Genomic DNA, 12,608 nt, shown 5'->3' with positions numbered 1-12,608 from the left:
TCTTATTACGCTGCTCTCAAAGAAAGTTTGCATCGAGACAGTCGTGCGTAAAAGTTGCTAATGACGGAGCCATTAAGTCCATTAGATTGCAAGAGCCTCTAACGCAGTTTGGGAGCCAATACACAGACTGGTGATGAGGTATTGGTGTCTGACGCAAGAGCGAAGTGAGAATAACAACGCGACCGGCGCGCGTGGCTCTGCCTCTCCATTTATTGTGGATTTAAAACTTTTTTTGTTTAGTTTCAAGTCTTTTTAATCCAAACGCATAAATCCAAATGGAAAGTCTGACAATGTTGCACTAATGCCCGGATACGTATTTAAACTCACTGCAGAATTCAACATCTAGTTGCACATGACTTTCTGCACCTATTTGAAATACCGCTGCTTCCCCCCTCCTCCCCCTTTGAAGGATGTCACCACTCCAAACAAGGGTCGTGGGCGTGCTCTGAACTTTTTTACACCTTTGTAGTAGTGGGCACTCCCTCCACACGGCGATTGGCTGCTTCTGCGTTTATAGCGCACCGACATTCACGCTCACTGCTGAGTAGTCGGTATCTTTCGGTCCATGCGGCTTCTAAGAGACGCTAATGGATGTGACTAATTATTTTTCATTCCACTCTGAAAGCAAGGCGCATTTGATTTTTCTTTGATTTGTTTAAAAAAAACTTATTATTAAGAATTTATTACTTGTCGTGTGTTGTCGCCTCTGCGAGCTGTCCGGTGGCTCTCTCCAATCCTCCCAGCTGGACAGAGATGAGTAGTCCCGATGCGGGTTACGCCAGCGACGATCAGACCCAGGGAAGGTGTACGCTGTCAGTCATGATGCCTGGAATGGGACACTGCCAGTGGGCCGACCCTCTCAGTCCTCTTGGGGACACAAAAGTGAAAAACGAGCCGTGCGCGTCCAGCTCCGGCGGCCAGAATCGCGGGAAAAGCGAACCTCGGATCCGACGGCCCATGAATGCGTTTATGGTCTGGGCAAAGGATGAGCGCAAGAGACTGGCGCAGCAAAACCCGGACCTGCACAACGCAGAGCTGAGCAAAATGCTTGGTAAGGACGTTCATACTTTTTTAAACAAGTGTATTTGTCACATCTGTGCAGTCACGCTTTTATTTTCCACTGATTTTCAGTCTTTACGTGATTGCATTTTTACTGTTATGTCAATTTTATTCTCAGATAAATGTAAATAGTCCTTTCCCAGCAGATGACGTGACGTTTTTAAAAGTTACTCTTGTCTGAGTTGGCTGTAGGTGTAACCTCAAAAACCTGTCCCAGTCCCCTAAAATGGCAACAGGCTATTTTTGTGTGCATCACCGGACTGCACACGGTATCTGCTGACATATCACTGATGTGTACTCTCTTCTTGACCTGCAGGGAAATCATGGAAATCGCTTCCTATAACAGAAAAGCAGCCTTTTGTGGAAGAGGCAGAGCGGCTGCGGGTCCAGCACATGCAGGACCACCCCAACTACAAGTACCGGCCCCGACGGCGGAAGCAGGTGAAGAGGATTAAGAGGCTGGACTCTGGCTTTCTGGTCCACGGCGTGTCAGATCACACGGCCTCATCGATGCCCGGGGAGAGCAGGGTGTGTGTGGATAGCCTTGGCATTGGCTACCATGAGCACGGCTTCCAGGTTCCTCCACAGCCGCTCAGTCACTACCGTGATGCTCAGGCTCTTGGAGGCCCCTCTTATGAAACCTACAGCCTGCCCACGCCTGACACCTCTCCCCTGGACGCTGTGGAGTCAGAGTCCATGTTCTTTCCTCCCCATTCACAAGAGGATTGTCACATGATGCCTGCATACTCTTACCAGTCACAAGCTGCAGAATTTCAGCCCCAGGACCCCCTCTCCAACCACCACAGCAACGCCATCGTGCACCGACACCCAGCCTCGGCTCAAGAGCAGCCCCCTCAGCTCCCCCCTTCGTACATGGGGTGCCCCAACCCTTTAGCCATGTATTACCCTCACCACTGCAATCCCAGTCACACCAAACGGCACCCCGGTGGAGCAGGACAGCTCTCCCCACCTCCTGACGCTCACCCTCACTCAGCAGACAGCGTGGAGCAGATGCACCACTCTGACCTGATCGGTGAGGTAGACCGCAGCGAGTTCGAGCAGTATTTGAGTTCCTCTTCAGCGCGTGCGGACATGACAGGCTTGCCGTACGGGTCACACGAGGCAGGCATGCAAGGACCTGAAAGCCTCATATCATCGGTGCTGTCAGACGCCAGCACAGCTGTGTATTACTGTAGCTACAACAACTCCTAACCTCCTGCCCGGCCTGTTACCCTGCAACAAGGACACATGCTCTGACCTCAAATCTCTGTAGCTAAATCTGAACAAAAAATGTTTGTTTTTTTTACTGAAGCAGGAGGTTTAGGAGATTTTAAACCCAGCTTTGTACTGTACAAGAACAGTTAATAAAGCCATTGAAGATTTTAGTAGGAACACTGGCTTGAACTTTTCTCTTCCTCTCTCGCAGGGATATGAAGTCATTTTGTGATGATAAATATTGTACAGTCACTATTTTAAAGTTTATGTATATACTGAATGTTTTTTTTTATACTTTTGCACTTTTGAGAAATAAATGTTTGCAAATAGTCTTGTTCTCTCGCGTATTATTTTGTCTATTTTCTTAAATTCATAATGACATTTGATGAAGTGCATCGGATTTCACATTTTAACTTTATATTGGGGTATGTTTTATTTCATAAATATGTCAATATTTAGCTATTTAAAAAAATATATTATAGCACAAATTCACCTTTTTATACGGCCCAGCCTTATTCCTTATTATGTGGTTGTTTGTTTTTCCGACTTCCACACGGAGCTGAATGCGTTCCCAGCAGAAACAGTTGCTCACCTGGAAGCAGGGCAGCGGAGGGCTGCGACCCGGCTTCCTGGCCCGGACACAGTGGAGGCAATCTCAGTGCCTGCGTTACACATGGCGCCTTGTTTTCGCAGCATGGGAGAGCAGTTTATGCTCCGGATATCCTGTCTGTAAATGATTTAGTCTTTTCTGATTAATGGTTGGGGCCATTAAAATTTAGTGTGGACAACTACACGTCTTTTGAACAATGGTGACCATTTATTTTTGCGTGTTTAAGAACAGAGCATTAGGTATACGCTTCAATATCCATCCTCCAGCTATGCTTAATAACATGGCAGTGACATCAGGCGTTATTTCTGTGGGTATACCGAACGGCGATGATATATTTATCCACTAATTCCCGTCTGTCGCTTTGACATGAATCAAACTTATCGGGCTAAAATCTTTAAGAGATCAACCCAGACCTTGAGGGTAATTTGATGTATTTATAACACAGCAAGAGTCCCATTTTATAAATAGAGGTTTTCCCTATTTTAAAAGGAAGAGGTTCTTCTCTCAGGGGTCAATCACCCTGACCTCACGAGCCATTTTTAGCACTTCAGAGGAAACATGGTCCTGAGGTGTGTATATATATTCGTACACTTTGTTCCCTCTGAATGTTTTAAGTATTCTCTTATGCAGAAACAGATGTTGGGCTCAGGGTAAATACTGACACTCTTCCCACAGTTCACTACGTGTTTTGCTTTCCCTTCTGTCACCCAAAACCGACGTATCTACCTCCAGGCCGTGCAGGAGAATCCAGCGTAATGGCTCTGAATGTGTTTTAATTCAGTCCTCAGCTGATTGGCAGGTTTATCCTCCCTGTTGTTACCGCTAATAGGTGCATAACAACAGGCTCAGGCCACGATCCCCGAGGCATCAGCACAGTGGGTGGGGGTCACCTGCGTGGACTTAGGGAGAGGCAGACCCCCCACGTCAACCGTGATATTATCTCATTACGACAATTGACCCGGGCTAATTGACGAGGAAGAGCTCAACAAGGAAATCTGACAATTCAGACAGATGTGGGAGGTGTTGGATAAAATTATGTACATGTTGGAGATATGATGGAAACTTTTAATCAGTTATTTGATTGATTTCTTTTGTTTATATTTTATTTTTATTTATAATTGAATCAAATTCACTTAAAAACAGCTTGAAAAACATTCTACTTTTTATATAAAAAAACAATATTTATAGAAACGTAAATTTTCTCAGCAGTAAAATGTAGATGTTGTAATTTTATTTCTGGTCTTATGTTTTGTTGGTTTTATTGAATGTGACACAGGTGGTGATTGGTATCCTGAAAAGCACTGTATAAATACATGTAATTACTTACTAATGTAAAAGAATTAATTATAATTTGCTTTTGTATTTAACTAACTAGATACAGTTTATGGTGTTAAGAAGCCATTCAGTTCAAATTTATTTATATAGCCCCAAATCACAACAACAGTCACCAAAGGCATTTTATATTGTGAGGTAGACCCCACAATAACACAAACATGCATTTCTTAATATAATATTTTACACTATACAACTGGTTGTTTTCATATTGTCCCACATATAAGAAAGAAGCGCATCTATTTAATGTTTTTCAGCCTATTTATAGCAATGATGTTTGTATCAAGCAGCAGCACCGAAATGTTTTCAGGTAAAAGCAAGAAATTCTGTCAGAGCAAAGAGAGCACAGCTCAAAGCTCAGGAAATCAGGGCTTTCATGATGTTCCCACTGCAGCAGTAGTGTGCACGTGTGTGCGTGTGTGTGTGTGAGGTTTTTGTGTACCCATGTGTCCTGGGGCTTCGCTGCCAGGCAGTGCGCAGGGAGCCACTCAGAGATTACAGCAGCACGACGGGCTGCATTAACACAGCAGCACTTAATCATGGCACTGCCCTAATCTCATCTCAGGTAGCTGCCTTTCGCAAACACACAGACAAATACAGCCTCGTGTAGCCGCAAAGGAGACAGCTGCAGTTTGATTCAACAAACCGGCACCGTCGGCTGTATTTGACCTCCGAGAGGTTTTAGCAGATATTATTATGTCACCACAGCAGTGCGTGAATATGCTGAATAAACAGCAAACGCACAGTATAGATAATACAGCTCACCTGAGGAGCTGGCTCCAGGTGCAAGCACTTATCCCTAATTGAGTTCTCGCTCTTAACTTTATACCTTTCAGTAACAAGGAGAGCAAATAAAAAGCCATGTCACGAGAATGGCCCGAATAAGAATTTACTATAAAGAAAAAATAAAAAGCTAATAGTTTATAAACTATTATATAAAAGTATTTTTTCCATAAAGTTATTTTATTAAGGTTGGTAACGCCTTATTAATAGTGAGAAATAATACATTCATTGTATTTCTTTTAAAACACAATTTCACTGCAGCTTGGTTTGACTTTTTTCAGCAACTTATATTATAGAATTGAATGGAATTGAATTGAATTGAAAGAATTGACTGTTTTAATAGGTTTAATTCAGGTGTCAATCATCCCAAACACTGCAACTCGGTGCTTAACAAATACAAGCAAGACTACATATCCCCCATGTTGGTTTCTTTACACTGGCTACCAGTCAGTTTTAGAATTGATTTTAAGATTTCACTGTTTGCTTTTAGGGCATTGCATAGGTTGGCACCTCCTTACCTCTCTGATCTCTTAACTTTGTACACTCCCACTAGATCCCTGAAGTCTGCTGAGCCAAAAAACATAAAGGAGATCAGGCCTGTAGGTACACCTGAACTGTGGAAGAAACTACCTCTTCACATCAGCTTTTAAGCCAGGCACGACTTAACGTGTGTGGTTTTACTGAAGTTTTCTCATTTTGTGCTTTGATTTTTAAAATCTCTCTCATTGTTTTGTATGAATTTATTGTTTTAGCTGTACAACACCAAGAACAGAACAGAATAGATGCTGCTTTTTTTTCCCTTTTTTTTTAAATGCTTGTAAACAATAAAGTAATCAAGTAATTAAAGTTATTACATTCAAGTTGTGTACTAAAATACTGTCCTATTAGGTCTTCATACCATTCATACAGAAAAAATGAAACTGTGGCTCAAAAAAACGTGAGGATCTGCTGTGTTTCGCTGACATTTTTCAATGTTGGTCCAACAAAACAAGGAATTTGATTACATCAATTTGTGCTACAGCTCACAATGGTACAGTTTCACTATTTCCTGGCATTTTCTATTCTAAACAGTTAATCGGTCAATTGTAAGAAGACTGATCAGCAATGGAAATGACTCACAAATAAATAAAATCAAATATGCATATGACACGAGGTTAGATTTCAGCATGGTTTTACATCTGTAACTGACTTTGAAATGGGTTCAGTTTCAACACAAGTGTGACGCAGTAACGCACATAAATCAAAACTCTGTGTGCAAACTATTGAAAGTGAGGGTTTCAGAGAGAGCGACAGATAGGGGCTGCAAACTGATTAAGTCATTGATAGTAGATTGCAAATACAGCATGCGAGACAGCTGCAGGAGAGGGTGTGTCCTTTGTCTAAAGCAGGGCTGGTTGTTCATAATCCCAGGCATATGCTATCCCTCTCAGGCCTGATCGCTTTTATGGTCTCTGCCTGTCACACCATCGTCCAGTTGTGTTCCCACTATATATAGTTTCACAGATACAGTCAATCTCCACTCAATGCTGTGACCTAAAAAGCTTTCTTTTTTTTCTCTATGATGACAAAGTCAGATGTAAGCAATTTCTTTGTGCTTTAGTTAACAGGTATTCTGTAATAAATAATTACTGACTTGAAGTCTTTTTAATTGCATGGTTGCAAGACAATGTTAACATGTTTCACAAGAAGGCGTTTTGTTTTATATAAATTAGTTAAAAGTTCAACTGCATGATTTTTGCTTCGTGCAAAAACAGCTGGACATTTAGAGAAATTAAAACAATCACAAAATATGATGCATAATACATTCATTCATTTTATATTATGTACATTATGTAATTTGAAACACACACAGGCCAATAGAAGGAGTATAGTAATATTTACAAGACATGAAGATGCTGCATGGAGGTATAAAAGTATTGGTGTAAAGTGCTTGACCTAGCTTCAAAGCAGAGCTGGCCTACATACGTAAAGTGTTTTGTTTTAGTTCATTTCTTGGTGTTTCAAAAGAGAGTAAAAAATATGCAGAAATGATAAAGTGTTGCAGCAGAAATAAGTAAGATAAGGCCAACAGAAGCTAGGTCTGATAGTGCTGATTATAAAATTGTGGTTTGGTGCCAGAGAACATTTTTCAAACTGGCTAGCACATTTGTTTCACAGTCAGGAATTGACTCAGGGAGCTGAATCAACTCCAGGCCTCTCCTGATCAGCTCAGCACTCACTGTTCTTTTGTTTGAATCCCCTTGTGGCATTCAGGACAATTTTTAGCTCGTGTCCAGGCGGGTAGTGAGTATAAGATGACTACATCAGCAGTCAGTTTCCTCTCGGCTGTGTTTTTTCTTTGGGAGGCTAAAAGGTGTTGGCAGAGTGTTCAGCCACACTTTGCTCTCTTTAAGTTTTGTGTCCTCTTGTTACAGGATTCCCTGCTGGCTCCCTTCTTGAGAAACAAGTAAGGAAAGTGAGCAATGATGAACAAAGAACATTGTGTAATGGGATTAGTCATTAATGAGTAACTTCAATTTGATGCCAGTGTTGAGGAGACGTGAATGCAAAATCCAAATGATGTGTAAAAATTACAGCATGAATTTAAAATACACTTTAAAAGCAAAGTGAAAAGTTGAAAGGGCAAAAATGTATGAAATGTAGATCAAATACAATGGATATCATAAAATATTGTCATGGAAAATTTAAATAGTGTCAGTCTTATTTATACAGTACAGTTCATTAAATGTAAACTCAATGTGCTTACCATAAAAGATAAAAACATAAAAAAAAACTGTGTAGTTCTACAAGGGCTTAAAGCTTTGAAAACAATAAAATAAAATACAAGTTAACTGACATACGCAAACTTACACTTCTTGGCCATTTGTTTTTGCTTAAAAGCCCAGATAAAATGATAAAGTTATGTAGCTGAAATGTACTCAGTGAACAATTTACTGAAATAATTTGCTTAATTCAAGTGGTTTAATAGCTAAAAGTATTTAACAGACAAATACTAACAAATTAGATAATTATTTGGTTAGCTTGATTAGCTAGCTAAAATTAACGTGTTTATGGTAAAACCGATTTTTCAAAAAAAAACATTTAATGTAATTTCTAGCTTATAGCAATTAATAAGTGACTGAAACAATTAGCAAAAGGTAATCATGAAGTACAACATTTAATGAAATATAATTAAAAGCAACATGCTACGTAAATGCAGATTAATAGTTCTGGAAAAGTAACCGAAAAATGAGGAATAAATGTTTGAAACAGAATCTAAAAACTGCTGAAATAAATAATAGTTTCTGAAATAAAAACCTGAAAAAATACAAAAACTTTCAGTTGCAGATGAAATAGCAAACTTAACAGCAGAAATACTTACTTAAATATAAGAAATTAGCCCTTAGCTAAAAGCAACAGAAATGGTTTAAAAATAACTTAGCTAAGGATTAATAATAGTTAGCTCTTAGCTAAAAGTAATGGAAACAGTTTAAGCAGGTAGCTAAAAGACAATGAAGAAGTAAATAAGTAAATAAAGAAGTAGAAAAACTGATGAAATAGGTTAAGTAACTGATTCATAGTTAAAAACCAATAGAAGCTAGGTAATGGATTGTGAGTATGAAAAGACACTTGAGTAAAAATTGAGTAAACAGCTAAAAGAAACTGAAATAAACAGTGACATGAATCTTTCAGATCCTACAACAAACTGATTTAATAACATCCAAAATACTGCAGCTCAAGAAAAATGTGGGCCATTGTCTGTAGCTGTTTGTTGGTTTTTTTTCTTTCTTTCTTTCAATCGTTGAATCTTCAGAGAGCACCTGTCCCCACTTCCTCGTTCCGATGACTTCTGTTTGCTCCATCCATGAAAGATTGGCTGGGAACATCCTCTATCCGAGAGGAAACCATGCTCTGTGAAATTCACACCACTGGACCCATTTTGGGAATCACCGGTAGAACTTCCTAAAAAATAAAAATACATAAAAATATCGTCTAAATAAAGGGAGGAGAGGGCAGAGTGTCATGACCCAGGTCACCTGCCTTTGTTGTCTCATTGTTTTTGTGTGTGAATGAATGTGTCTTTGTGTGTATGTGTTTGCATGTCTGAGCTGCTGAAACTGGGGGGTTGTACAATTTATGAGACGTTTTTGTTGTTTGTGCATTTATCTTAGATTTTACCCACATTTAAGTCAACTTTACTTTCCTAGAAAACTGAAACTTGAGCTCAGTATCTATTTTAATCAGTTGTTTCAGTTTGATAAGTGATTACAGGACAGTTTAATGCTAACCTCTCGATATGAATTTAAAATACTGCATTCAGAATAAGGCAGCCTGCTAAATTAGGTAATTTTTTTAATGGCTTTCCAATAGTTTTCATTATAAAGACCTAACGTCTCAAGTGAGGCCTCGGGAAACTTTTGGAAAAAAGTTTTGATATCATATTTTGAGATAAACATTTTAATAAACTGCAGCACAACATTGTCTAGACATTGTTTGGTGTTTTTCTTTCAATAACACTGTAAGTCTGAAGGTTGTCTCTTACACAGGAAGCGTATTTGCGCTAGTGTTATTGGATTATGAACTTCAAACAAACATCAAACACATTTCCACTGAAACAGCAAACAGCCCACTTCCAGTTCCTCAGGAGCTCATTCCTCCACCTGAAGGCCCTGTCTCCTCCACGGCAGGCTCCCTCTGTTAGTAACAATGTGCTGCGTTCATATATTTTAACATATTTTTGTATTTAAAATCTTTTTAAAAAATCAACAGGTTTTTAATATTTGAATGCTGTTAGAGAGTGGTTGGCGTTTTCTGGAGGCTGTAAAGAAGCCATCTGTGTTGTTGGTTGTAGCCACCAGGGGTCAGCTGAGTGCTGGGCTACGTGAAGCTCACTGTTCAGCCTTTACCAAGTGTGTGTCTTTAAAACACATACTCTAACAATAATGTGGCAAGTTCAATATCAAAAAATTCTAAATAACATGATTAAAGTTTAATATTAATTTTGCAATGTAATTAGGCAGGTATAACACTGTATGTATGTAAACTAAAAATAAATATAAAACACATTGGCATATTGATTAAAATACTATGTAAGGACACTGTATATATAGTGGGAAAAATAGTTTTTTATATACTATATAACAAAATACTTCTCTTGCATTTATACTGATTGTTACTAAACAAATATGTAATATTTTTTTAAAAAACACCGTTCCTTCAAAGGACATTTACCATGTAGGGTCTGAATGATGGTATTGGTCCAAGACCTCCCATAAGTGTGTAACTGGTGATAGTACATACCAAAGCATATGATTCACATAACTTTTTTATATCCATCAAAACACTCAGTGACCCTTTGTGACTCATGTAAGCGGTCATCCTGGAATAAACCACTCCTATCCGGATAGAAGAGTTTCATAGGATAAAGTTGATCACAATTTCCAAAGCTTTTAAGGCTAGGGCTAAATAATGCCGTTTTTCTTTTAATTTATCCTGTCTCTTTAAATGTATCTGATGTACTTTAAACAGTAAGTTTAACTGCACAGTATATCTGATCAAAAATGTTGTAACTCATGGAAAAATTATACATTTAGCAATTTTTCTGTTAACATTGTTGTAAATGCAGAATATTGTAAAGCAGGGGTCTCAGCTTGTGGCCCGGGTGCCACTTGTGGCCCACGTCACCCCTACTTGGCCCGTGTATTGACGTGGATAAATATAATGCAGTTACTTTTTGTGTTAGGAAGGATTTGTTTGTTGTTGAGTGCAGTTTTAAAATAAGTTCTTTAAAAAGCAAAAAATCATTTAATATTAGGGCAGTATGAGCAGAGAGCACAAACATGTTGAGGGATTGGCTGTGTTAGTTCAGTCAGTTATTTGTAAAGAAAACAATTTTCACTAGCAGTCAAAAACTAATGTGTATACTTATGTCTGCATTTTTATTTTGTCAAATACGAACAAAATTATAGCAGAAGTGCTGCCACGTGTCTGGCCTGAAAGAGAGAGCACCAGTTTGGTAATTTGGTAGTTCAGTGAAAGGCTTCAGTTAGCTAAGAGTGAGAAAAAAAATCGTGTTCATGTTTGCAGTTTTGTCTTGTCATACAATATTTTAAATTTTCAAAAAAATAAAGAAAACACTACATTTTAGGACATGTTTGTGGGTGTTTTCTTGTTTGTTTGTTTTTGTACTACTTAAAGACTAAAGTGGCCCTCACATAAGATGACAGTGCCAGCAGTGGTCCACAGCACATTTAAGTTTGAGACACCAGTTGTAAAGTAAAAGGCTGATAATTTAGCCAGTCAGTGTGAGAGTACCGCAGAGTGCGTGGGAAAAAGCATAGTGTGTGGTTAGTTGGGAGCACGTGAGCCTGCAGTGGATGCAGGTGAGGTGGGATAGCCGGGTAATCCCGGACAGAAGCCCTGCTGTGATGATGCACGGCCTGCTATGTTAAGCTCCAGCTCTGCTTTTGCTTTCAGCATTTCTTGCAACACACCATTGAAATAACTTGTTATTTTAACACCACGAGTCAAAATAAACGTGACAACAGAAATTATAATTACATAACTACAATATCTATCATGCACACAATTACACGCTAAAATGTTTTGCTGCACATAAATTTTAAGTTACAGCAAATATTAAAATTTATGAAGACATAAAGGTTAATTGAATGTTTTGATTTTAATGAGGTTTTTAATATATAGATAATATGCTGATTTTTTAAAGATTTTTTATGCATGCTAAACAAACATAAATAATATATTCATAAAAATACATTATTTTAAATTCTTTAAAACACAAGGACCAGAACCTGGACTCCATCTCAGCCTACCCGCCCACCCCATATTTTAAATAGAAAAAAGAAAAGACTCCCAAAAAATGAAAAAAAAAAAAAGGCGGCATGATGTTAGACAAATGGCTTTAGTGAGTCTGCATGTCCTGGAAATTTGCAATATACAATGCTGTGAAAAAAAATGATTTCTTAGTTTTCTACATATTTGTCCATCTTTGATGTTTCAGATCGTGAAGCAAATTTTAATCTTAACCAAAGATAACAAGAGAAAATACAAAATTCAGTTATTAATGGAGAAAAAGGCTATCTATCTATACCTGATTTTATGTGAAAAAGTAATTGCCCAACCATGAATCAAGAAATCACTTAAGTAGACCCTGTCTGACAAAGTGAAGCAGGCTAAAAGATTCAAAAACCATTCGACAATCAGAGAGAGACTGGGGGAAAATGGCATCAAGGAGAAAACCTCAAAGACTCATCTCACATTTACCAGAAAACATCTGGATGATCCGCAAGATTTTTGGGAAAATATTCTGTGAACTGATGAGACAAAAACACTTTTTTTTTGGAAGGTTTGAGTCCCGTTACATCTGGTGTAAAACTAACAGAGCATTTCATAAAAAGAACATCAAGCCAACAGTCAGACATGGTGGTGGTAGTGTAATGGTCCGGGACTGCTTTGCTGCTTCAGGAATTCTGCTTACTCCCAGAAAATGCTGAAGAAGAAGTTCAGGACCCGAAGCTCAAGCACACTTTGGTTATGCAGCAAAACAATGATACAGAACATACCAGCAAGTCAACCGCTCAATCACACACACGCACACACAAAAAATGTA

At 38.7% G+C, this 12,608-nt stretch overlaps 1 protein-coding gene across 1 annotated transcript; it reads left to right on the top strand.

The window, feature by feature from the left end:
* Positions 1 to 553: 553 nt before the first annotated feature.
* sox17 (SRY-box transcription factor 17) lies at positions 554 to 2,603 on the top strand. Its single transcript, XM_063483295.1, has 2 exons — positions 554 to 1,051; positions 1,376 to 2,603. Exons 1-2 carry the CDS (start codon positions 754 to 756, stop codon positions 2,269 to 2,271), a joined length of 1,194 nt encoding a protein of 397 aa, XP_063339365.1. The 5' UTR covers positions 554 to 753; the 3' UTR covers positions 2,272 to 2,603.
* Positions 2,604 to 12,608: the final 10,005 nt, after the last annotated feature.

The sequence above is a fragment of the Pelmatolapia mariae genome, linkage group LG9, assembly GCF_036321145.2.
Source record: "Pelmatolapia mariae isolate MD_Pm_ZW linkage group LG9, Pm_UMD_F_2, whole genome shotgun sequence".
Lineage (NCBI taxonomy): Eukaryota > Metazoa > Chordata > Actinopteri > Cichliformes > Cichlidae > Pelmatolapia > Pelmatolapia mariae.
The sequence above is the reverse complement of the archived record's forward strand: the minus strand, read 5'-3'. Positions and strand labels throughout refer to the sequence as shown.